This window comes from Adiantum capillus-veneris, chromosome 30 (assembly GCF_014529385.1).
Source record: "Adiantum capillus-veneris isolate H3 chromosome 30, ASM1452938v2, whole genome shotgun sequence".
Classification (NCBI taxonomy): Eukaryota; Viridiplantae; Streptophyta; class Polypodiopsida; order Polypodiales; family Pteridaceae; genus Adiantum; species Adiantum capillus-veneris.
In genome coordinates, this window is record NC_140960.1 from 80,805,442 (window position 1) to 80,832,932 (window position 27,491).

Genomic DNA, 27,491 nt, shown 5'->3' on the forward strand with positions numbered 1-27,491 from the left:
GCTTAGGATTATGGCTTAGACGAGTGAGAAGAAGAGAGGATTCGAATGTGCTTAGGAGGCTTAGCTTAGGATTAGATAAGATTAGAGCGGACTATGGAAGCTTGGGGTTATGAAGGAAGATTAGGATTATCAAAGAAGCTTAGGATTAGGATTATGATGGGTGAAGGAAGGTTTGGATTAACGACTTAGGAAGTTTATGACTTAGCCCCGGGAGAGAAGAAGCTGTGGGGCGTAGCTTAAGATTAGAGAGCTCAAGGCTTCCAGCTTTTTCCAGTGAGAGGAAGAACCGATGAGAAACCTCCTTATCCTTTTTATACAAGCCGGCTTTGGAAGCTCTCCTTTTGCATGAGTAACTCACTTTTTCTAATTACGGCCAACCCATTAGCGACATCGCTAATGGGTAGCGCCCCTTGGTGACGTGGCAGCAGATTTCGGACCTGCACGGAATTTGACCGGACTAGCACCGAAAGTATGCGCCCTGGCGAGCTCTCCCCTTTTCGTCTCTTGCTCGCGCTCAATGGAGCATCAGCGCAGCCTGCGCATCTCCTTCCTCCACGTTGCCTGCGCCCTCCTTGCCTTTACGCCATAGCTTGTTCACACACCCCTAAGGGTTTTAATTGGCGGGCGACCAGCCTATTGCTTGGGCGGCCATAACGCCATTTAATTAGTGGGCGGCCTTTGGGCACCACATTAAGCATACATGTCTACTAAGGATTTTCTCCACAAAAAAAATAAAGGCACCATATTTGGTACACATGCCGGTCAAGGCAATGCCAAGCACGACATCTCCGAGCGGCTCTCAAAGGGCACCTCATTTAACATGTATATCAACTGAAGCTTCCATTGCTTCGAACACCACATTTGGTATACATGCCGACCTAGGCAATGTCTCGTAAGACATCATTATTTCCAACATCCCCTGACTAGTGATATTATCGTGAATTCTCGTGCCCTTAAATGACCTCGAATAGTGCCACTAGCCTGCTAGATGCAAGTATGAGTGATTGCATTGAAGTAAGGCCTTCCCATCACATCCGATAAAAAGTGTCAGAGTTTTATTCTTGCTAGCCGGGTATTACCAATCACGACCACTGCCGGTCAAGCACTGCATGTCTAGGTCATAATATCCCATCCGTGCCCACTCCAAGCATAGCCCTTTTTAGCATCATTAAGGCATCTGTTGGCCCTTTTAAGCCGCATCTGGCATACATTTATCATTGAATTTGGTCTGTTAACAAGTCTTGATCACTGACCATTAATCAAGTAGGCTTCAAAGAAGCTTGATGTGCATTTTTCTGGCAACTTTCTTAGCATGGCCGGACCTGTAGGGCTACTTGCCCTTTGAATCGGACGAGATTTTTGGCGTGAAACCTCTCCGAATTCACTTGTACCTGCGGGGGATTAGCCGCTAGCTAATCCAGTACCTGTGCAAGAGGCTCTTGCCTCGGCAATCGCGCATGAACCCACACAACTGTACATTGGTCAAATGAAAAGCCCACTAGAGGGGCATAACATACTGCCAAAGGGGAGAGAGAGGGCAGTGCGTAGCGTGCAGGGCATCACTCTTGGCACCGCACTGTGCATAAGAGGGAAAGCAAGCACTCCATAGCTCTTAACCTGTGACAAAAAACTGAAAATGAGGCTCTCCCCCTCCTAAATTCAGCGCCACTTCTTGTTGCATGAGGCAAGTGCACCAGAAGGTGCCACTTGGCACATTTACAAGCATTTTCCCGTTTCGGGGTTGCCGTCTAAAAATATCCCAACCGGTTGCCCAGTTGACTTCACTGCAGAGTAAGAAAATGTTCCCCTTGTCATTCCGGAGGTAATGACGTCAACACATTTTCAGGTCCCAAAATAGCAGTTCCCTAAATTTTAGGAGATGCTGCCATTGTATCTTTCTAGGTCATCCGACCCTCTTTGTACACTGCGGCCACATCCAGAACTGAAATGTAGCCTCTGTAGCAAAGGATTCCACTTTGGCTAGTCAATGACCCCACTTGGCTAACCATAGTCCTTGTCCAACCTTAGTGCTCTCTTGCCCTCAGGCATGGATTCCCTCTGGACAGTTCCACACTAGCTATGCAATGCAGGGCAGTTAGATTTCCCGAGGGGTGTTTCCAAAAAGTGAAAGTAAATAGATAATAAGAAAGAAATCAACAAAAAGGATAGATAGTAGTCACACGCTGGTGACAATAGCTTCCACTTTTGCTGGACTTGGCCTTCTTTTCTCAGAACTGCACATATGTCCCACAATTAAGATCTCCTTAGCACCAAAAGTTGATTTTTGACCTGAAAGTGTTAACTTCTTCAAGCCTCGATAAAATAGCATCATAGTCAGCAATATGTTGAGCAACAAACTGTCGGCACCCCCTCTGATCTTTTACCTCGTCTTTAGATCATTCTTCACATCCTTTAATTGGTAGATCATCAATGAAAGACATAGTAACATGTGGGATAAAGTCCCTTAATACCTTATTCATGCCGTTCATCTTATGAGCTACAGAATTAGTAGCACCCTGTGGCAGAGTGCACATCCTTACCAAACCAAGAGGAGTACGCATTGTAGTAAGATCCCTGCTCTCCAAAGCTAACTGGAATTGGTCATATCCAAAATAAAGATCACCCATGGAGTAAATAGCTCTACATGCAAAGGCCTCAACAAATTCATCCACAATTGGGCCACTACCCACATTGCGGATTGTTACCTTATTAACCGGTTGCATATCCTGAATGAATCTTAATGTACCATTTTTCTTCGGAACAGTAAACCATCGGTTAGAATATGGTGCACATGATGGCTCCAAAATTCCCATTTGAATCTTTTCATTAAGCAAATTAATAAGCTTTGGCAAGTGAGCTTTAGGAACTGGAATAGGACGTAAGCTCCATGGCATGTGAGGAACAATGAAAATAACCATAGGTGAAACAATACTTGGATCCACACACCCAATCTCACTCGGCTAAAAAGCGAAAGCTTTACCATGTTTTTCGAGCATACCTTGAAAACACTTGATTTCCTCTTCGTTAAGAAAATCATTCTTCTCCAACCTTCAGCTGCCCTATGTTCTTTGGATTCCTGAGTATAGGTTGTCGAGAAGCTTCTTTGATCATCCCATCACTTCCTTCTGGTAGCGGCGTAGCCTCTGGCCTCACTTTCTTTGCAACAGTCTTGTATTTTGTCTCTACCTGTGCTTCAACTGCTTTACCTGAATCATTCTCAATATGCATAAGTGTTTCATATATACCTAACTCATCATACATGTCCATTGAGTGGACCTTAACCACTTTAGTTCCGCTTTGTAACTTGTGTTGCTTGATCTTCTCAAGCTCTGACATAGTATCTACATAAGATACCTCTTCAAAGATCCTTGAAATCACATCATCTGATTCAAGCACATCACATCCCTGCAGTTCACTTTGGATACCTGAAACATACTGTTTTTCCCACTTTGGCAAATCATTAAATTTTCTGAAAGATAATGAACTTTCATATGTTAACCCCAAAAACCCTGAAGAGAAAGCTTCTCTTTGCAAGAACTTCTCCTTACTTGTACCACCATAGTCCCGCTTTATAGTGGCACTCCGAGAAAATCCTGTGCAAACCTGTGTTCTTTAAACTCCTTGCGTATCTTTGGCATTGGATGATCATGTAGACTATCCTTGTTCCTGGCACGGTCAACACATACAGTCAAGAATTGAACTGCTTTCTTACCATCTCGGCTTTGAACCTTGGCATAGGCCGAGCCATCATCCAACACCTTGGTTTCCATCCGCATAGCCGTAATGTAGGGTTGCCCCAAAATTAATGGATAAGAGGAATGCTCCTGTCTAAAGAAATTTGGCTCATCACAGACATCCCCTACAGTTACCTTAATATTTGCACATGCACCATAGAGGTCGCTTGGAAGCATGTTGGCAACTCGAATCTGCCAACCATGGTCCACATCAATAGGCCATTTTCCCTTTTTGTGCAAGCTTTTTGCCATCAAATTTATCTCCGATCCATGATCTATTAGTGCTAAGACCGGTTCTTCTATGTCGCCAAGCTTCACAACAGTTTCGGTTGTTGCCCTTGCCCAATGAGTCCTTGAAAAGTGACTCTTTGGTATACTTTCATTATCTTCATCTTCATTGAAATGAACATGCCTTACCTCTGGTACAGTTGGGTTTGACACCACCACAGACCTCGACTCTTCTTCTTCAAGATCTGCCAAATATTCTTTATAATCATCCAAAATTGCTTCAAGGTGTTGAATTGTCTGGCTCTTAACTAATTCTGGGTCCTGCTTGCTTGATATCTGCCGCTTTCTTTTGATAATATCAATAATCTCCTCATGAAACTTGTGTTTGACAATTTCCAAAACGTCACCCAATGTGAGCTCCACTTTGCTATTCAGAATGCACTCTTCAAAAACTTTCTTTAAATCTGTAGCTAATTCAATATCAGATTTAAGCTTATACGAGGGTCCCCTGGGTTTACCTTGCTTTTTATCCTTGGGTGCCTCCTCCATAACCACTTTAGGAGCGGACTTAGGAGTAGGACCTTCTTCTTTTCTGTTGTTGAATCTCGTTGTCCTTTTTGACGTCCTTGGAACTTCTTCATCTCTTTTCCGCTTTTCCTCCACCATAGCCTCATTAGCTTGACACTTAGCAATGAATGCATACACTGAGAGAGAATCCACTGGATCAGTCCACCCTGTGGTTTCTCGAATTGAATTTCCTACCTGTCGTAGCTTCCCATAAGTTACCTTCCTTGTTTCTGCTGTCTTCAAAGCATAAGGCCACAATTGACCCTTTGTACTTGCACCATCATCATCACCCTTTCCGCAAACCTGCAGCCCATATGTAGTTGCTTCCACAAGAGCAACATTATGCTGGATTTCTTCAACTATCTTTTTCATGCCACCCCTTCCAAAGTTCAGGCGGAGCATCTTACCTGTTGCCCTAAGGTGAATCTTCTTGTCCTTCCAGAAAACCACGTTTCTTTTATAAGCTTCATCAAATTCATCACATTTTTTAACATACTTTTGGTCTTCACTATCGCACCACATGCATCGATCCCAACCTTTGCGTGGAGGCTGCTGCCTAGGCTCAGAAGTAGATCCCTTTGCAACTAACCCTTCAAATTTTACAGCTTTGAAATTCAAATTTAATTCTTGAATACCTTTCACCAATTCGTCGAGAACTGACTCCTCCACTCTCGATATTGACGAGGTTGTTTTCTCCTTAGGTTCCTCTTCCACAACATCCATGATGTCAGCCACGATTAGCTTATCAACTCTCATCTGTCGTTTCACTATCATATTTACTTCTTTTGTGACTATCTTCCAATCGGATGTTAAGCCTTATTCACCTGTTGAATCCTCCAGCAATTGCACTAGACTCTTTTGAAGTCGTGGATCAGCAGCCTCAATGAATAGTTCAACCTTCTGATCCTTCATTGAACTTTGCTCTGTCGAGGACAATTGCTCGAATTTCTTTTCAAATTCCCGTAATAATTCTCGTGTAGATAAATTTTTGTTTTTCTTCTGCACCCACTTCATAAAGCTTTGTCTGGTTACCCTTTGTGAATCCTCAAGAAAGTACTCCTGGAGTGCCTTCTTGAATTCCTGTCAATTCGAGCCTTGAATCACCTGAATTTCTTTTATTCGGCTCCTAAGTTCCAGTAACGCAATTAAATGAAATCCTTCCATTGCATTCTGATCATCGATTCCATCATCCTCCATTGCTTGCTCATAGATATTGCAAAACTTGCTAATATCCAGGCCTTCAAATCGTTGTAATTTCTCGGTAACTCTGTGCCGAGCTTTACGAATCCTCTCTTGCAGATTATACTGCTATTGGGTAGCCTGTTGTTGTTGCATGTATGCAACAAACTGCTGCATTATTTGTTGCATGGCTGCCTCTTGCGGTGTCGACATCTTTCTCCTCAAACACTTCTCACCCTGGCTCGTTTCATGTCGGGTTCACCAAGAATGTCGGGGGATTTGTATTCGAAAGGTGAGCCGGAAAGGCATAGGGCCTTTGGCTGTGAGAGGTGCGAGGAAAAGAGTTGCAGCAGACATAATTAATGGGAACAGAGCTTAAAACAGACAGTTTGATCCAGATTCTGAAGCTTGATAACTCAAATCAAATACTTAACGGTAACCCTGCTTAATCAAATATTAATGGAGGCCTTTAAGCTCCTTACAAGGTTTAACCTGCCTTAATCCAAGTGCTAATTAAGAAATCAAATTTCAGTAATGATGGTAATGTCTGGTCCGATGAAACAATACCAAATAAGATCTGTCGTCTTAATTGGTCTGCCAAAAACTGCTTTGATCTTCTTCGTTTTTCCCTCTGCTACTTCAAAGTCGAGAGAGAGTTGATTTTCTCTTTAGGCTATAACTATGGGAGCTTCGGCTTCAAATGGCCTTAGGAGTTTCGATTAGAGATGGTTTAGGATTATGGCTTAAGATTATCGGCTTACGTTTATGGCTTAGACGAGTGAGAAGAAGAGAGGATTCGAATGTGCTTAGGAGGCTTAGCTTAGGATTAGATAAGATTAGAGCGGACTATGGAAGCTTGGGGTTATGAAGGAAGATTAGGATTATCAAAGAAGCTTAGGATTAGGATTATGATGGGTGAAGGAAGGTTTGGATTAACGACTTAGGAAGTTTATGACTTAGCCCCGGGAGAGAAGAAGCTGTGGGGCGTAGCTTAAGATTAGAGAGCTCAAGGCTTCCAGCTTTTTCCAGTGAGAGGAAGAACCGATGAGAAACCTCCTTATCCTTTTTATACAAGCCGGCTTTGGAAGCTCTCCTTTTGCATGAGTAACTCACTTTTTCTAATTACGGCCAACCCATTAGCGACATCGCTAATGGGTAGCGCCCCTTGGTGACGTGGCAGCAGATTTCGGACCTGCACGGAATTTGACCGGACTAGCACCGAAAGTATGCGCCCTGGCGAGCTCTCCCCTTTTCGTCTCTTGCTCGCGCTCAATGGAGCATCAGCGCAGCCTGCGCATCTCCTTCCTCCACGTTGCCTGCGCCCTCCTTGCCTTTACGCCATAGCTTGTTCACACACCCCTAAGGGTTTTAATTGGCGGGCGACCAGCCTATTGCTTGGGCGGCCATAACGCCATTTAATTAGTGGGCGGCCTTTGGGCACCACATTAAGCATACATGTCTACTAAGGATTTTCTCCACAAAAAAAATAAAGGCACCATATTTGGTACACATGCCGGTCAAGGCAATGCCAAGCACGACATCTCCGAGCGGCTCTCAAAGGGCACCTCATTTAACATGTATATCAACTGAAGCTTCCATTGCTTCGAACACCACATTTGGTATACATGCCGACCTAGGCAATGTCTCGTAAGACATCATTATTTCCAACATCCCCTGACTAGTGATATTATCGTGAATTCTCGTGCCCGTAAATGACCTCGAATAGTGCCACTAGCTTGCTAGATGCAAGTATGAGTGATTGCATTGAAGTAAGGCCTTCCCATCACATCCGATAAAAAGTGTCAGAGTTTTATTCTTGCTAGCCGGGTATTACCAATCACGACCACTGCCGGTCAAGCACTGCATGTCTAGGTCATAATATCCCATCCGTGCCCACTCCAAGCATAGCCCTTTTTAGCATCATTAAGGCATCTGTTGGCCCTTTTAAGCCGCATCTGGCATACATTAATCATTGAATTTGGTCTGTTAACAAGTCTTGATCACTGACCATTAATCAAGTAGGCTTCAAAGAAGCTTGATGTGCATTTTTCTGGCAACTTTCTTAGCATGGGAGCGGAGTTGTATGACAACGTTGAAGCCATGTATCGGGAACCATAATGACATATGCGCATACATGCATGATGTGACCCCGTGTAAAGCTAATTGTCTAGAGGACTCAATCTGGCATATCTGTCTCTGGTATTATCCCATGAATTGTGCATACAGGAAACTGATCTGGTAAGCGCCTCTATCTCCATGGGGGGGCCGCTAACTCCGCTCTAATGATCTCGTGTGGCACGGAGGCCTTGGCTCTAATCAGCCGAGAGATCATAGATACCAAGGGCCTCTCATACCTCTCCACCCATGCTGACCCACAGAGGGTCCCCAAACTTGAACCCCATAGAGCAGTTGAAGCTACCACGGTATCAAAGAGCGAGAGGTTCTTGGAACTGAACCTGCGAACACATCCTCTCCAATCCTCCCAAGGCCGATGCATGTGTATACTCCACAATCTCCTAACTATAGGTTAATGTAGGTGCTGATCTCTTGATCTACTGTGATCATAATTTCAATACGGTAGTTTCCAGGCTCCGTAGGATCACCTTCCTTGAATATAGACACAATTGTAGAACTTCTCCAAGTCTCAGGTAGACCCTCACACATGACACGATTGAATAGAATTGCAAGAACCGTTGCGAGCATATCTCTAGCATGTATAAAGTGCTCTACTACTAGACCATCATGGTCGTATGCCCTCCTCGTCCTCATCCTATCAATGGCGTCTTTACCATCTTAGTGGTAAAGAAGGTAGAGAAATGAAGGAAGAGAGAGAGAGAGAGAGAGAGAGAGAGAGAGAGAGAGAGAGAGAGAGAGAGAGAGAGAGAGAGAGAGAGAGAGAGAGAGAGAGAACCCATCTTCTTGGCACTGCCTTCTGCCCTTGCATGTTCCTGTCGTTGTTGCCGCCTTTGTTAGCAGCACTGGGCAGCTAGTTGCTTTTGGCAGATTTGCGGGTGTGTGTGTGGGTGCGATTCGCGCGCGCGCGTGTGTAAGCCCTGCAACCTGCTCTCAGCTATGATCGATGGTTTTGCTTGAACAATGCATTTGCAAGCGCCAAAAAGCCATGGATATTTTGGCTATGGATGCCTTGTCTCTTATCAAAGAATGTTTACATGAGGATTTTGAAGATGGACCTTGAGCCTAGGAGGGGCTTGCCCATGTCACGGAAGTGCGTAGTCATGTGCAGCAACTTATGGATCTCGTTGCTCAATATGCCCTAAATGTAGTGATTCTCTTTTCTTGGGCAAAATGCGTATTGCTCAAGATGTAGGCCAATGGGTTGATTTCTTGCTCAAGCGGCAAGCAGTACGGGGGGTTTACTTTGGCGCGAGAGGGATTTATGAGGTCTTACTAGCAAACATGGATGCCAGAGATCAAGGTGGAAAGGTATGTAGTGTACGGTACGGTTTAGGTACGTACGGAACGTACTTCCGTACTGAACCAACCTTTAGGTACGTGATAGGTATGTACCATTTGTAAAAAAAGACAATTACACTAAATTTAAGTTCACAGACCTTTCAAAATTCAGCCTCATTAACAATGCAATGCTTAAAATGATATATTGATCAAAAAACTTAATGACTCAAGATTCAATACTCAATGAGAAAACCAATGACCATAAATCATAAGACCAAATAACAACTACAAAGTTCAAACATCATGTCCATGGCATTAGCCAGAAGTGGACATATACCATACAAACTAAATCAAGATCCAAAACAAAGTACTGTGAAATACTACAATGCCATAATAACAGTAAAAGTCTGCTGCAGCCTGTCCTCCAAAGCATGAAGTCACTAGTGTGCACTAAGACGTGCGGCCTCAAAAGTCTGTGTCAGATGCGGAAGATGAATCGTCGGTAGAGAGCAAGCCCCCATCATCAAGGACATTGCCCTCCTCATCAAACTCAGGGTCAGGCTCAGCATATGTCAACTCTGGTACAAGCACCTCTGCACCACAAGCCTCCTCAGGCATATCAGCAATCTCTGCATGGATGAGCTGGACAGCTTCATTCGCTCGCCTGCGAATGGAGCGAATAGGAAGCTTCCCCCTGCGAATACTCTCTCGTCTCACAGTGTCTGGATCTCCTCCCACCGTGCGTAGAGGAAGGCTAAGACCTCGTGCATGTGATCTAGTCACACGGCGATCCACGCTCTCGAGCTCTCTATGCAGCTCTCTGAGAATCTGCTCCTGCTCGTCTCTAATCTGTCGGTCCACCTCCTCTGGTCTAGGATCATCTACCATTTTCAGCTCTGTCGCATCAACCTGTTGAAGAGTAAAATAAAGTTAAACTGACTTATTTATGGCATATGCTTGCAGGTTGAGTTTACAGTGGCCAACATCAAGGTAATTACCTGTTTGGGTTGCCCCAAAGAATGGTAACTCCGCACGAGCCTCATGTTGGCTCTGCAATACACCAACTTCTCCAACTGAGAAGTGCTAAGGCGATTTCGAATCTTCGTGTGTATGAGAGAGTAAGCACTCCAATTGCGCTCACATGCTCCAGCCGAGCAATCCTGCTCAGTGATCAAGCAAGAGCGCAATCATCAGCAAGAGAGTGACAAGTGTCAAGTAATATAAAGATGAAGTTAGAAGTTTAAAATGATATATACAATGTAATCATGGATGGCAGTTTCCTAACTTGGGAAAGGATACGAAGAGCAATGCGTGAGAGGTTGGGAAGACCAACTCTCCCATACGAGTGCCACCACGTCAAAGGATATTTTGTGGCTTCCTTTCTCAAAGAAACTGCTCTCGTGAAAGAAGCGCCAATGCCATTCATGTAGTCGGTGAATTCCTTGTCTATCCCAAGCTGATCATCCTCTGAAAACATGAGCCCAACATACTCTGATTGTTTTGTGCTAAGCAAGGTATCACTCCATAGCTCTAGCGACCTGTAGAGAGGATGAAGCATGGCTGCCATCGCATGTATGGGACGGCTCATGAAAGTCCAGCGGCTCTCAACACATCCCAATAAATCTGATCGGCTGAAATATCAAAACAACTTGTCAATACAAGTTAACTGTTATAACTTAGACTTGATGGTTAAAATAGACAAGTTACAACCATTAGAACATGAGGAACCCTTACCGATCAATAGTCAACAGATCGCATTTGGAAACGTGGTCTTTCATCTGCATAAACAGATGATAGACTAGTCCCAAGGTCGATCCCTCCATATCCGTCAATCGAAGGAGGACGTAGACTGGCTTGAGTGCCACTGAAAGAGCGTGCACTTCCTGCCAAAAGCTCTCATCAAGGATCCGCCTCTGCAAGTATTTTGTAGATTCATCGTGCGATCTTGACATGCCTCGCCATTTTGGATCCACCATTGTCTGTAGTAGTGGATCTCTAAGTTTGTAGAGCCTCTGTAAAACCAAGTAAATGTAGGCAAACCTGGTTTTGGAAGGTCGAACCATATCCAAAGTGCTATGGCTGCGGAAGATAGCAAGAGCCTGATGTTTCTTGCGAAAGAATGTGGTGACCTTGACTACATCTGCAACTATGGGCTGCACCCATGAAAGTTTGCAAATATCCTCCATGAGCAAATCCAAACAATGTGCAGCACATGGAGTCCACACTATGCTAGGAAAATGTTGCTCCACCATAAATCCCATTGCCTTGCAATTAGCTGCATTATCTGTCACCACCTGCACAACATTCTCCTTGCCAACCTCCTCTATGGCTGTTTTGATGTGACCAAAAATAAACTCAGCCGTGATCTTTTCCCTTGCTTTTCCTGCATCCACAGCACGCAAGAAATAGGTGCCCAAAGCAGAAGACACAAGAATATTGATTATGTGTCGTCTGCGTATGTTTGCCCAACCATCTGAGATAATGGTGCATCCAAACTCCTTCCATCCAGCTTTCACAGGCGTAAGCGCCTTGTCAATTAAGGCCTTTTGTTCATCTAACATAGTGGTGCGCATCTTTGTGTAATCAAGACCTGTCCATGTCTCAGTAGGCCCCACCTGTGCAATGGCTTTTACCATTCTTTTCCACTGATCTGTGCGCAAAACACTGAAAGATATGTTGCACTCAATAAGAGTGCGACATATCTCCATCTCTGCCACCCTCTGACGCTCTTTCACCCAAGCCTGAGAAGAGATGCGACTAGGCAAAGTGGTCTGCGTTGGTGTTTCAGATGTACCTTTTTCACTTGGCAAGGAATCCTCACCTTCACCACCAAGACGTGCTCTCTTCCTGGAAGTAGGGGGTTGCATGGAGGCCGAACCTGTTCCAACCTCTGTCTCCGCACCTAAAGACTCCAGCTCTCCAACAAAAGCATCATGTAAAGCATCCTGTGTGCTGGGAGCACCTCTCAAAGCAGGAGCACCAACAAGAAAATACTCTTGAATAAGCTGCTCCCTCAAAGGTGGTGGTATTTTCTCACATGCACCAATCTGATCAGTGCACCCGATGCCTGTCAAGTGCTTTTTGACTCGCGTAATAGTGCTGGTGTATTGGTCCCCACAATACTTGCATTGCCATAAGCGTGTACCAGAACCTTGCTGAGAAGTGGTCGTTATGATCCTCAAAACATTGGTGTGGAGCGACCAGTTGGGGTTGGTTTTACGCGGCATAATGAATCCTGCACATTGCAAATGCAAAAGAGTGCACGCACATGAGGAGTACGGAGTGCGAGAGAAGAGTACGGAGTGCATGGTGGCAGAAGCAGTACCTTTTCACGCGCGTAGCTCGGCTCTGCAGGACTCTGTGCACTGCTCTGTAGACTTCTTTGTAATAGAACAGAGACTCTTTTGCTACAGTGGTCGATTAAAAAAGCCTAAGGCTTCCCCCCTTCACACTAATAAGCCTAACTGGAAGTGCTCCCTAGCGGAATTTGTCCGAGCAAAAAATGCCCAAATTTTTTTTATGCCGTACTGTACCGTACGGTACGTACTGTACCGTACGGAAAGGTACCGTACGTACGTACAGATTCTACCCTGCTAGAGATGCCTTGCTTGAAATGTCTCCTCTCTTCTTCAATACGCAAACGACTCATGTTTTGCCTTGGGCTCTCACCTAGGATTATCAGAGCCTTATTTTGTCATAAGTGTCCCATGTGGGTTGAGGTGGTAGACTTTCCTCGTACTTGGCGTCACTTTCTTCCCTTGTTGGTTGCCCAATTGGGCAAGGTCATTTGTCCTCCTGAGTTGGAGGCAGACACAAATCATTTCCGTATTTTCTGGGACGCTGACAATCCCCTCACCATGTCACAAAATGTTGACGTGTCAAGCCACTAAAGAACGGAGCCAACCTACAGATTCCGGTCGAGTGGCCTAAACCCTAAGAGAAGCAACAGAAGAAGTTGCACCAACTTGCAAAGATTGACTGAGTGGCCTATTTTTAAAAAAGAGTTCCTACCAACTTATGGGACCCCGTCCGATGGGGCCCAAGTAACATAAAGGCATTAAAAATAAAGCAAGCCACACATACATACCCACACACACACACACACAACACGTGCGGAGGGTTGTGATGATGTGGAAGTAGTACGGATTTCCAGATTTCACGCTGACATGATGACATGGCAAACTATACGGACAATCCCGGATTTTCACTGACAGGTTGTATGGATTTCTAGATTTCGTGCTGGTAGATGATGACGTGTCAGCTGTACGGATTTTCGTGCTTTTGCGTTGGCAGCTTTTGGACAAATTGCTTTTGAGTTTGATTTCTTTTCATGTAATTGCTTTTCAAGGCCAAGGGCCTTTAAATTTGTGCAGAGGGCTCATTCTCTAGCAGGCTTCAATGTGAAGGTGTAGGGATTGGAGTACCGGCATTGTACTCAGTTGAAGCAATATAAAGAAATACCGAAAGGGGCGCCAACGTTCGGGGCCAGTACTCCCTGGGGTGGAATTTTGCCACTCCGTGTCGCGTGTGCTCTCTCTCTCTCTCTCTTTTGGTTCAGTTGTTATTGAAGTGCTTAAAGTTTTTCAGTTTGTTCTTTTCTGTTGGCACATGGTGCACGTCTCGTGACAGTGGTATCAGAGCTTCAGGCGTGTGCTTTTCTGAAAGCATACCGGTCCTACCAAAGAGCAAACAGAGCAAACCGGCGCTTCCAAAGTGTATTGGATTTTTTTCAAAAGTATCTCTGTGCGTCAACCCCGGACTTATTAGCCACTCCCACCCTTACTTCATCGCGCATCGGGCGCGGCCGTCTTCATCGCTTTGTCTTACATGGCATAAGCCATAAAGATCAATTGCAAAGAAGGATCAAGGATTCTTTTCAAGCCGCTGTTTTTCTTAAGGTAGTGCCATGCAATGGTGGATGTTTATAGCTACCAAGTCGTACACTCCAAGGACTTGGCAAGCTTTCAAGAAATTTTTTGCCCGAAGTTACATGCCTTCAGACATCTTCCTTCGGATTGCAGCTTTTGGCAGAATGGGGTATCTTGAAATGCTTGCTATGGAAACCCTAGCAGATTATAACTTGAAATTTCTCGACATCTTTCAGTAGGTGTCTCTTCTCGAGTTGAGAACCTTGGAGGTCCGGTGTGATTGCCTGTCTTGAGACTACCATCGTCGCCAGAGGAACACTGTCTATCCAAGAGTTGATGGACCATGTTGTGGCCTTATGGAAGGAACTTAACCCTAATTTTTGGTGCAGGTTTCAGGATGGAAAGTCAGTCAACTTTTCGAGCTCAACTAATGTCGAGATTGCTTTTGACGTTTGAGTTCTGTTTGAGAACTTGTTTGGTGATCCTATTTGGAATTTGTTTGAAATGAATGGTCTCTGTTTTGAACCTGTCTTTGTGCCAATTTGAACTGTTTGACTCTGGTTTTAATACTGGTTTCAATGATTGGTGATTTTACTCCCGGGTGGAGTAGTGAAAAATGATGTTTAAGAATGCTTGCTCATTCATACTCATGGCTCGGACCCTTGTGGTTATTTGCGGGGGGAGTATTGAATGTTTGAAAAGTGTTGTTTTTACTTATGGCTCAGACCCTAGTGGTTATTTGCGGGGAAAGTATTGAATGCTTGAAAAGTGTTGTTTTTACTCATGGCCCGAACCCTTGTGGTTATTTGTGGGGGGAGTATTGAATGTTTGAGACGTGCTATTTTTACTCGTGGCCCGGATCCTTGTGGTTATTTACAGGGGGAGTATTAAGAAGTCTGAGCAGTGGTTACTCTCGGCACCTCCAAACGACGCATGGGGGGCGTTTGGTTGTAAAAGGCCTCTATATCTCAAGGCTCGGACCTTTTCAGGTTATTTGCGGTCGGGAGGAGTGATGAGGGAGTCGTTGAACAGCTCATGGCCCGAACCTGGATGGTTATTTGCAAGGGGAGTGTTCATCACAACGACTTTATGTTTCTATGTCTTGTAACATGCATATGTAAGCATTTGTGTTGCATTGTGATGTGCCGACCATTGAAAATTCCTTATTGAATGAGATAATTCTGGGAAGTCAACGACCCAAAATATCAAGAGTGTCGATCTCGAATGAGACTCCTTATTGGATGAGATTATTCAAGGAAGCCAATGACCCAAGAAATCAAGAGCTCGGATTTGGAATGAGAAAACTGATTGTCGCTCGGAATGGCCCTTGAAATTTTTTGAGCTAACTTGATTTGTTTTCAGATATGCTATAATCACGGACGATTATTTTCTCTCAAGAAGGGGGGATGTCACAAACTACTGACGTGTCAAGCCACTAAAGAACGGAGCCAACCTACAGATCTCGGCGGAGGGGTCTAAACCCTTAGAGAAGCAGCAGAAGCAGTTTCACCAACTTGCAAAGATTGGCCGAGTGGCCTATTTTTAAAGAAGAGTTCCCACCAACTTATGGGACTCTGTCTGATGGGGCCCAAGTGACATAAAGACATTAAAAATAAAGCAAGCCCCCGCCCCCCCCCCCCCCCCCACACACACACACACACACACACACACACACACACACACACACACACACACACACACACGTGGAGGGTTGTGATGACGTGGAAGCAGTATGGATTTCCAGATTTCATGGTGACATGATGACGTGGCAGACTATACGGACAGTCCTAGATTTTCACTGACAGGTTGTACGGATTTCTGGATTTCGCGTTGGTAGATGATGACGTGGCAGTTGTATGGATTTTCTTGCTTTTGCGTTGGCAGCTTTTGGACCAGTTGCTTTTGAGTTTGACTACTTTTCATGTAACTGCTTTTCAAGGCCAATGGCCTTTAAATTTGTGTAGAGGGCTCATTCTCTGGTAGGCTTCAGTGTGAAGGTGCAGGGGTTGGAGTACCGGCATTGTACTCAATTGAAGCAATATAAAGAAATACCGAAAAAGGCGCCAATGTTTGGGGCCAGTACTCTTTGGGGTGGAATTCCGCCACTCCGTGTGTTGCGTGTGCTCTCTCTCTCTCTCTCTCTTTCAGTTCAGTTGTTACTGTAGTACTTAATGTTGCTCAATCCGTTCTTTTCCGTTGGCACATGGTTCCCGTCTCGTGACACGCCTGTAGGCATTTTAGTTGATACAGTGGTCGGAAAGCACCCATTCAAACCCAAATAGGATAAATTTGCAAATTTTTGCTTCCATTGTGGCAAATTTGGTCATATGCAGTCAGAATGTGCGGAACCAAATTTGCAACCACCCCCTTGAGCTGTTCCTACCTGTCAGCCTCCTCCACCTCCGAAATCTTCTCCTGAGATACAAACCAAAAGCTTGGGACAAGGTTGTTCGCTCCTACAAGGATGTAGTTACAGGAGAAGCCTCTTCATCGCAACGTAACCCTCTCTTCAATCCTCTTGGTCTAGGTTATGGTATGTCTCCTCATGTACCCACCGTTGATGAGGATGTGCCAATGAACTCTAATACTTAAGTCTCTTTTTTCTTGTTTCGTGGCCCACTGTATATATCATATAGGATCCATAGTTCTTTAAATTGCATCTCTTATAATGTGCGTGGGTTATGCAATCACAAAAAGTAGCAGCTTACTTGGCACTATGTACATACATGTAAAGTGGACATAGTTGTTCTTCAAGAGCATAACCAACATCATTTTGCCGAACAAACTTCATACTTTGCGGGCTATTGGATAGCTTATGCACGATTAGCTGGCTATTCTGGAGTGCTTATGCTTGTTTGACACGAGCTCTTCGCGACCTTGGTTTTCAATGACCCGGCTTGGAGATGAATGGTCATTCAATGTATTGTTAATGGAGAAGTCTTTGAATTGGGTAAATTATATGCATACACAACATGTGCTGATAGGGCATGGTTGTGGAGTTCCGTTTCCTTCTGTTCCAATGCATTTCTTTGTGGGGATTTCAATAATGCACCAAACTTTGCTGATAATACTACTGGGCACTCTCACATGCTTTATGTGGAATGACAAGCATGAGATCATTCTATGCTGACTTGCCATGGATTGGATTTGTGACCCCTTTTGCATGCGGATGATCCGGGATTCACATTTAACATAATGCTCGATCCATGTATCACGCTCGATTGGATCGCTGGTATCTTTTCCATATGCAACAATATAATGACTTTGTGTGCGATATGAGGATTGATTATACCCTGTGTCTCTCGGATCATGCTCCCATATGCTTGAAACTACATTTTGGCTTCTTTTGTGCCAATGACTCCCTACCTAGGAAGAGACTTTTGCATGTCAATAATGCTCATCTCAAGCATGAACCTTTTTGCACTATGATTGTGGACATTATCCCGCCTTTGATTAGATGCATGTTGATATGGACACACCCTGATTTCGCTTTGTTATGTGTGTTCAATGTGGCATCCAAGATTATGGCAAGTATTCCTTGTTTCAATTCAGAGATCAAGCAAAACAGGCAAAAGATACTTGTCACAGATTAATGCATTTGGCTAACAATTTCTCTCTTATTGAGACTCAGATGGCTGAGTTACTCTTTGCTCGCACTATGTTACGACATAACGATGAGAGGAAATTGGCCAAATGGCAGACTTGAGCTCAAGCTCGCCAATAGGCTTTTATAGACAAAGGTTGTGCTTCTTAAAAAATCTTCCAGTATTTGCATCAGTCTACGTAGTCTCAAGCTATCCAAAGAATTAAAATTTCATTAGGAGAGTAGACCTCCTCCTTATAGGAGCTAGCACAAGCCATGCACTCTCATTATGGCAAGATCTTTGAGGCTCCTTTACCTCCCACACAAGAAGCTCGCCAAGCACATCATTTGTTTGAGTCGCATGTTATTCCCATTCTTCCGATGCAGCAGGCTCAAGACTTGGAAATTGTTTTCATTGAGACGGATTTGTATGCCAGCTTGCTTGATTTGGGCCGTTGGAAAACTCCCGGTTGGGATGGTCTTACTGTGGATTTTTTTTTTGTCTTTTTGGGATTGCCTAAAGTTGCCACTGCTGATAATGATGAATATGACATGGGAGTAGCTAGAACTGTCCTCCTCTTGGAAAGAAGGCTTACTCAAGCTCAGTGTTGCCAAGAAACGCGTTTCTTCACTCATGAAATGTACGAAACGTTTCAGAGACGTTTCTGTATGAGTTTGTACGTTTCAAAGGTAAAGTAAAGGCTCATGTTACGTGTAAACCTTGAAGCCTCTTGTTCTTTGTTTCAGTCATGAAATCCTCAATGTCATGAATGTAGCTTCTGTCTTGCTTCTAAGGGTGAAAGTTAGTCCTATTCTCCCTATTTTTCATGTCTAATTGTAAGGTAATGCTTAAAACATAGATCTCAACTTATACCACTTAAACTTACGTACATTTCTATAGTTTGCACGAAACTTTTGTTTTGGCGTTTCTTTCTCGGACGAAACCGTTTCGAAACTTATGAAACTCGTTTCAAACAAAACGTTTCGAAACTCCGTGGCAACTATGCTCAAGCTGATACCCAAGCATGCACTATATGTGAAGAATTATCTCATTGGCGACCTATTACGCTCATGCCTGCGGTATATAAATTGATGGCCAAAATGCTTGTTAATCGACTTGAGTGCTTTTTGCATGAAGGCTTATATCAATCTCAATATCGCTTCATCCCACGACGTCGAGTTATTTGATAACCTGGTGAATGTCATCATTGGAATGGAATATGCGAAATACACTCGACAAGATGTCTTGATCATGCAGGTTGACATTGAAAAGACCTGTTCTTTGGGACTACATGGCAGATACTATGCAACAGTTGGGATTCGGGCCTAAGGTATCCCGTGTGGTATTTTTCTTGTATGCACATAACACTTTTGCAAGTTCATTGGATGGATTTCTCACAGACTCTTGGTCTCTGGGACGTTCAGTAAGGCAAGGATATCCTTTGAGTTCTTTGCTTTATGCAATTGCTACTCACCCCTTGCTTATGTATTTTGATTCCTTGACCTCCATTGGTAGATTGCATGGCCTGGCATTACCGTCTGAGCAGCTCTTTATCGGCCAAGCCTATGCGGATGACTCTTTATTTATGCCTTGCAATCACTATGATGATGTGGAGCAAATTATGCATACTCTTCACTTGTTTGGATTGGCAGCAGGACTCAAAGTTAATTTTTATAAATCCCAGTTATTACCTTTGAATGAGTATGATTGGCATAAACTATTATGGCTAGGGCAGATTGTTCCTCCATGCATCATAATTCGCCATTTGGGTTATCCGCAAGCTTGGGATGTATGAGCTACGCAGAAGACTGGGTACTCCAATGTGTGCATTCCAAGTTAAATTATTGGAAATTGTCCACTTGGCCACTACATGTGTGCCTCAGGATTGTCCAATGCATTTCATTGCTTATGTGTAGTTTTACTTACCTTTGTTATCCTGGTCTCAATTGCATTTGCAGTCCCTTACGTCTAGTATTTTGGAGCATTTCTTGCGCACCTAGTCTCACAGAAAGGGTCTTCGGCTTTTATCTATGGACAAGTTATGCTCTCCCAAGTACCTTGGAGAGCTGAATATTTTGCATTTGCAAAGTTATGTTCTGGCTCAGAAAGCTATGAGTCTTGGTGGAGCAGCAACCACCTTGGACACTCATGGTATCACATTTGTGTGCGCATATTGGCACCCCATCCTTTGGTCATTGGCAACCGACATATTGGGACGTCATTTTTGGGAAGCTTCAAGGACACATTGGAAGGTTGTCACCTCGCATTTGGCATGGCATGGTCGACAATCCTTTGTAGGCAACCCTTCGATTGGAGAGTTTGCATTGGAGCAGGGCATTCTTTTCGCTGAGTGGTCTCCTCGCCAGGGGTATTTTCTTTCTCAAAAAGGAATATGCCAGGTACATCAAGTGGTGGATGACACAGGTCATGTTCTTTCGTTCTCTGATGCAGCGTCTCGTTTTCGGTTGGGACTCCACTATTCTCCTCTTTGGCGGGAGATTCAAAGGATGCTTGCTGATCTCTTACCATTCCTCCTTTGAATGTGGACTCCCACTTCTCTGATTGGAATCTTGCCACTACCAAACTAGAATGCATTTCAGCCGGCAATGTTGATGCCCTCTTGCAATTTGATGCGTGGATTGTTTGTCATGACTCTCCAAGTCATCCTTGTGGTGGCAACGAACGTTGTCTAGCATTTGCAGAGTCATCTTAATCTTTGAAGGAATGTATTTTCTTGTGGTGCTGCTTGGTGGAAGCTCTCCCTATTGGAACCTTATTGCATGCACGGAATATTGCGCCTTTTCGTTGTCTTAGATGCCATGAAGCTGAGGAGACTGTGCCACACTTATTGTGGGGTTGTCGCTGCTCTAGATCCTTCATTCGGCAAGTGTCTGCTGCTCTTCGGCTACATTTTCCTTTCGGCACTTTTCACGGTTTTGGCTTTTTGGGGTGCTCCAGTCTCGAAAGTCTCAGTCTACGGTATTTTTTAATTGGGTTGGATTTTGGGTTTTGTGGGCCAATTTGGCACCACCGGAACTCATTAATGTTTCAAGGCACTAATGTCGACCCGTTTTCCTATTTCAACTTGTCTCTTGCTCAAGCATTGCACTTCACTTGTGATGCTGGGGACATCACTCTTGATGCCTACAGGATTTACTTTTGACTGTTTCTAGCCCTCGGAGCCTCATGGTGCTCCACTTTTTGTTTCTCTTATTTTTCATGGGTTTTCCTCGCTTTGAGGTTTCCCACTTGTAAATCTTTCAACCACAAAAAAAGAGTGTGTGTGAGAGAGAGAGAGAGAACTTCAAGAGGAATTAATTTCATGTTGCTCGGGGGATTGGAAGATCACGAGTGACGATAAAAATGTTGTTGTCAGATGCTTCAATATGGTAAAGAACAGCCCTTTTTCGTGCATGGGTGTTTGGAGCTTGGTCAAAGTTACTTGCAGACTCATCAAATCGACAATGCGAAAAGAGTGTTTTTGGAAATCTGCTCATCACAGCCAAGCAGCAGCTCTTGGCTTGGAGCTGGGATAGCCTTCTATGAAGAAAATGATATGATCCGTGCAGAGGCGGCGTTGGTAGAAGGCAATGTTTTGGATCCATGGAACTTCAAACTTTGGGTTTACTTAGCGCTTGTTTGTCTGAGAACACAGCGAATGGAGGCAGCTGAGTTTGCATCCAACCAGGCCTTGCAATTGCATCCTTCTCCACCTCTATTGATAAAATTGGCTGAGTGCTTTTATGAGAAAGGGAACATAAGGTATGTAACCTATCTTATTTCAATCCCAATATGCTTCATTATAATAATTAACAAACCTTTGCCTTCTTGTATAAATCCTCAGGGCAGCAGAAAGAGCTGTTATAAAAGCTTGTGAAGGCGGCACACCATATGCTGTTGAATTGGACTCGCTATGTGGAAAATTAGGCCTTATCAAGAGAAATGATAGGGAGATGCAAAACAGTGCTACCTCCGATGTAACTGATCCAAATGTGCTGTTAGAGTCTTTCTTTGATACTCAACCCATTTTTCCATCTCCCCTAAGTAGTCCCCTCACCATTCAACATCCACAACAACAAGATGTAAATTGCTCACCTTGCGTGCCAACATAAATCACCTGGCCTTTGATTGAAGACTCTTATATACATTGAAGACTCTTATCTATATATGTATATATATAGATATATATGTATGCACGCATGCGCGCGCGCGCACGTGCACACACACACACACACACACACTTGTCACTAATACCCCTTGATGGTTTTTTTGATGAAACTTTCTTCTCATAGGAGATCCAAAGCAAAGCTCTGATGATGCTGCTCTACTTTTTTAGCTATATGATGGCTCTAGAAGTCTGTTGGCTGCTAATTGCTGGGGTCACTTCTTATTCTTAATGGTCATAAAATCTGTTGATGATTTCAACATGCTTTGGTATCAGGTGACATCCATGGCTTTTAAATCCGAATCCTAATTTCTGTAAACTGTTTAGTGGGAACTCCCTCACCATCCACCAATTAATCATGTGAAACATACGGTAGGAACTTCCTCACCATATAACACATGAGCTGGAAACCATCCTCAGGTTAAAAATCTGAGGATGGTTTCCATTTCAGTGCCCTGTTTATATGAACTTACCTTAGATAGAGTTTTTTTTTCAGTTATACTCAAGATTTCCCCTCCTGTTCTTTCCCTGCCTCGAAATCTTACTAAATTTAAACCCATTTGATGGGAACTTACCTTGGGTAGTTATCCTACTTACCTTGTGCCCAGTCAGTGCGATCACCTACCGCTTAAAATTTGATGGGCTAAGGCATTCATTTTCTGCTTCCCTTGCGTTGCATCCATGTCTATACTTATGCGTGGTGCACTCATATTCCTTTCTCCTTCCCCCCTATGTTGGAATCGAGGTTGGTCTTACCTTGATCCTCTGAAGCCATTCAGGGCAACTGGTAAATATATATTTTCAAGGCTAGTTGTACCTTTTTTGGGGGGTTCCTATTATGGACGTTTTCTAGATCTTGGATCTACTTGCAAGCTCACGAAATATGGGGCATGGTTGGTGGCCGCCCACTTGGTTGGAGTTGCTATTTGATAGGTGTGGATGCGTTTTCTCCCTCACTTGATCTTGCATTAAAGGAAGTGAGGCGGTGCTTACTCTTTGTGTGTATACCTTGTTGTGCAAAGCTGAAAATGGAAATCATCGAGAACCCCCCTTCTCACCGTTTGCTTTTCTAATGTTTATAATAGGTCTTTGTGCTTAAATAAATCTTTTTGCCTGGTTAATTCACTATACTACACTCTTCACTTATTGTTAAGGTTGGATCAAACAACCATGCCCTCTAACAATAGCCTATTTGCTCAAATAGTTGTCATTTTTAAGGTAAGTGCAGCTTAGTCATACTGGTTCATAATACTTAAACTAGAAACTAAACCCATGATTAGTTTTGATTCCTCACGAAGCTGAAATCTGGTGAAATAATTCGACTATATATTTAAGAAACTTGGCTTAAAAAAAAAAGAATGCTTATCTCAGGAGGATATAGTGAAAATATTGTTATTGCATGATTTTGTAATTGGTTTACGTGCTTTGAGACTAAGTATTAACAATGCTTAATAATATGAAGGAATAGGCTTGTCTGTGTAATAGGCTCTAAAAGATGAAAATATTTTTGTAGATTGAGAGTACAAGATTTAATTTATGATGAAATAGGGTGTCATGACGGTCTCCATTAATTGTTATTTAATGGGCGACGCTCGATCTACATTAATTGTAACCTGTAACTGAGTGAAAGCTGTTGTGATGGTATACTTGGTGCTTTGAGGATAAGTGGAAATAAAGTCTGGAAAAAATCTTTCACAGCATAGTGGTGTTTTGAGTGTTGGTCTATAGAATATGAAAATTGTTTTGGATTATTGTCGTGGAACACCATAGTTAAATCTTGGATGATTGTGTAAATTTTGAATGACTTATTGTTGTTGCTTTAATTTGACAGTTCTTTGAATTCTATAGGTTCATGAAAGAATCAGATTTTAATACTTTTAATACATATTGGTCTTTGGATGTGGTATTGCTGTAGATATTGGTTATTTATGGTATTTGTGTAGCATGTTAGTCTTGTTCGATCTTATGATAAAATCCCTAAACCTTGAAGATGATGCTTTGAAAAGTAAGAAGAGTTGAAATATTGGTAGCCGACTTTGTGTAGTTCGAGAATTTTGACCCTATATGATTATGGATTTAATGGCAAATGAGCATGCTTCAATGCAGCTTTACACTGGTCATTAAATGGTACCTTGATTTAGCTTCTAACTCATGGATATAATTGAATCACTACATGCTTTCAATGTTGATGCTTTGGCAAGATAATGGGATAACTTTATAGCTTGATTTAAAAAAAAACTAGATCTTCTAGGTGCATAATATAGTTTTTTTCAAAACACTTTTAAAGAAAAGTTAATTTATATGATTAACTTGGATTTTGTAAACTTAAAAAATGGTTATAAATGAATTACAATTTCGAAACAAACCTACGGTAATGCCACTTGAATCACAAGGGGTGATGGCCTTTTGATACTTACAAAATCCGCACACAAATAAAGCTTTTTTGGATAGTAGTTTAAGTTAAAATAATTTTAAGTATGATAAGGATAACAACTATTAGGTTCATTAACATCAATAATACATATTCAAGGCTAACGAATTTGTTGTGTTGTTTATATGGATGCAGGTGAGAATGCTATCTTTACTTAAGAGTATTTTGGTTTAGGTACTGTCCGATATTGAAGTTCATGTCTGCTTTCTTTCTAAAGCACCTTTAGAAGTCCACCATATTTTGTACAAAAATACTAGAAGGATGCTTCATTCTTACTATAATGTATAAAAATGAATCTAAGACTTAGTCATTTTTGTACTAATCTTTGTCCTTTTTTCTAAAGCCAGTTGTCTTTTGAATGTTACATTCTTTTTTGTATAAGTATTAAGTTTAATACATCAACACACACGTCCTAAACACAAGGTTCTCTCAGGTTACTGGGTGATCGGAACGCTAGATTTAGAATATTTTTGGTCTATAATAGGCTTTGATTGACCCACTATCTATGATACCTTTTTAGGTCGATAGGTGTTAGGTGGTCTTTCTTTGACTATAGACTGAGTTCCTACTCATAGCTATTGTAGTTTGTAGGCTCTACTGGTTTTAGGTTTGCGTGTTAATCCAAATTCACCCACCAATGATTAATCTTGTTTTTTTCACAAACATACTACTTTTAAACGGACTGCTTGTATGAGGATTATCCACGACCCTAACAAACACAAAAAAATCATGAAAAATATTCTACAATATATAAAGGACTACCCTTCACATAAACCCCCTCTCCCTCTACAACTATACCTTTTTTGGATAGAAAAGCCAAAAACAAAAACATCACTTATTCTAACTAGCTACCTCTCTACAACTAATCCCACTCACTTTTTTGATACAGGCCACAACCCTCTCCCAAGGACTTGAATAGGCTTCTAAATCTCATTCTATTGCCAATACTCTTGTCCAATGTATTAGCAATTTGGAAGCTTCACAACTTATTTATGACTCTTCCTTATCAGTAGAAAAGAAATCTTATATTTTGCACATGCTTTCTTTCAATGATTGGGTCAAGATCCTTCCTGCACTAGACAAAGAACCTGAGGGTGATTGTGCTATGATCTCAAACTATATTACCCAACTCCCTATTCTGGCTCAGCAATATAATCAAGAATTGACCCATTTTTCCTCTTCTAGTGCTGAACTTGCCAATTTTGTCAAAAAGTTATGAGGGCTTAATCCAACTTTTATCAACACGCCAGCCACGCCCATTGTCCCACAATCATGTGGCCTCTTCTGTAGAGATAATGCTACTTTGGAAGCTGTCCAAGAATTTCAAAACAATATTTGTACTCTCAACGATTCTGCACTTTTAGAAATGGTCCCTAAAGTCTTCGAAGTTTTCCTTTTCCTTCCTGTCAAACATATTGAGGTTGAATCTTTTGGTGTTGACCATCAACTCAGAATTCTAACCAAGAAATCTTTTTCAGCTCCTATAGTTATGAGGGCTTAATCCAACTTTTATCAACACGCCAGCCACGCCCATTGTCCCACAATCATGTGGCCTCTTCTGTAGAGATAATGCTACTTTGGAAGCTGTCCAAGAATTTCAAAACAATATTTGTACTCTCAACGATTCTGCACTTTTAGAAATGGTCCCTAAAGTCTTCGAAGTTTTCCTTTTCCTTCCTGTCAAACATATTGAGGTTGAATCTTTTGGTGTTGACCATCAACTCAGAATTCTAACCAAGAAATCTTTTTCAGCTCCTATAGTTAGTGAAACTTGGGTATATCTCGCTAACCTATCTGCATCCACAATTGAAGATTGCCACCTTGAAATTTTGAAGGGTGGTCAGTTTCTAGATAAAGGGAAATTCATTAAGGCTCCCTTCAACCTCAATTTCATTGATCAAACTAAGTGTACCTCAAACGCATGCTTCTATATTCACACAAAAGGGATCATGAAGTTTGGCAAAATTAATCCTGATTTTTACACTGAATCTATTTGGAATGTCTACATGCTTTACTTAAAGTGTGCTTGCAAATTTCTTGACCCTAAGGTAGCCTATGAGTCTAGTATGATGTGGTTTGACCATGTTATCTGGTACATTCTTAATCATCTTGAGCAACTTTTTCTTGAAAACCGGTCAACTTTCACTTGTCCCTTTTTTGCCCTTGGCTTGGTGGATAGGCTAGATCCCTTGTAATTGCCCATATTATACGATGCTCAATATTCTCAAAGAATTAAAAGCAGATGAACCTGGTTCTTACCTTACTTTTTATGCCAATTATAAAGGGGTCAAAATTGCCACAAGATTGCTTAAACCATGCATTAAAGAAGATAGCAGTCCTTTTCTTAGAAGGCCAAACTCTCTCACTACACACAATAGCTCTTTTACCTCTTTTCTAACCCCTTGGTTTTTCTTTTTTGTATCCAATTAGATGAAAAATATGAGAGCGTTTTCATTTTGGTATAAAAAAATTATTTTTGGTTTACTGTGTTATCTAAGTGTATGTGCAAGTTCGAAAAAGTTTTGGATTTTATCCACAAGAGTTGCACTATGACTCGAATTTGTAAGTGCTATCTAAGTGACAACTATATAAGGAGGCCTTTTCATGAGTATTTTGGTAGAATGGTGTGCACACTTGACGCACACAACACATCCTTCTGTAAGGATTATTAGTCCCTTGTATTCACTTGCTCTAGTTGTCTAAATCGCCATCTAAGCTCTACCTTGAGAGCGCATGGGTGGATGACGCCATCAATTTGTATAGTGTGCTAATCTAAAGTTTTTGATTTTCCACTAATCTACTTTGCATCGTGTCTCTCTCTACTCTCCTTGCTACTAGATCCTTATTGTATTCCGCATTTCTTACAATTGTGCTCTGGTGAGAGCAGCTTTCACTCCCCGCAGCAAGAGGTCAATTCATACTTGCTTGCATTTTTTTTTTGGCGCATGCTTGTGCATAGATCCTACTACACTAGCAGTGACTATCATCGTATGTACGTTGAGTTGCGGATACTGCCTTTGGGACGACATTGTGGAGCCATTTTTGGCTTGTTCTTTTAGCAGTCCAAGTCATTTTTGAGACTGGGTCCGGAAGAGCCACTTTTTTTTGAGACTAGGGCTAGTCTTTGAGTTTGTATAGTCTTCTGTGAGGGTTGTTGCATGAGGTTTTTTGAAGTTGAGCACTGGGGGACCAAGATACCCACTGTAAGGTGGATTAGGTTGTTGGAGATCCCTTTAGTGGCCTCGCCAACCATAGGCTATGTATAGACGGGCTTTGATGCCGAGTTGGCAGTCATCTGACAATTTATTTGACCAGTTCATG

The 27,491-nt window shown here is 42.6% G+C and overlaps 3 protein-coding genes across 3 annotated transcripts in view; 1 reads left to right on the forward strand and 2 right to left on the reverse strand.

The window, feature by feature from the left end:
• The window catches only part of LOC147418285 (cilia- and flagella-associated protein 70-like), a 50,292-nt gene extending 28,229 nt beyond the window's left edge, over positions 1-22,063 (forward strand). The window contains exons 2-3 of the mRNA XM_086507474.1: positions 20,919-21,336; positions 21,419-22,063. Coding sequence (XP_086363600.1) covers positions 20,951-21,336; positions 21,419-21,686 — 654 coding nt within the window. The 5' untranslated portion in view covers positions 20,919-20,950 and the 3' untranslated portion in view covers positions 21,687-22,063. The remainder of the gene's footprint in view (positions 1-20,918; positions 21,337-21,418) is intronic.
• LOC147418286 (uncharacterized) lies at positions 9,363-11,027 on the reverse strand. The gene is made up of 3 exons (XM_086507272.1): positions 10,408-11,027; positions 10,121-10,282; positions 9,363-10,031 (listed from the first exon to the last, which is right to left on the reverse strand). Exons 1-3 carry the CDS (start codon positions 10,708-10,710, stop codon positions 9,588-9,590), a joined length of 909 nt encoding a protein of 302 aa, XP_086363398.1. The 5' UTR covers positions 10,711-11,027; the 3' UTR covers positions 9,363-9,587.
• Positions 10,853-12,349, reverse strand: LOC147418287 (uncharacterized). Its single transcript, XM_086507093.1, has one exon. The coding sequence runs from the start codon at positions 12,347-12,349 to the stop codon at positions 10,853-10,855; it is 1,497 nt and encodes a 498-aa protein (XP_086363219.1).
• Positions 22,064-27,491: the final 5,428 nt, after the last annotated feature.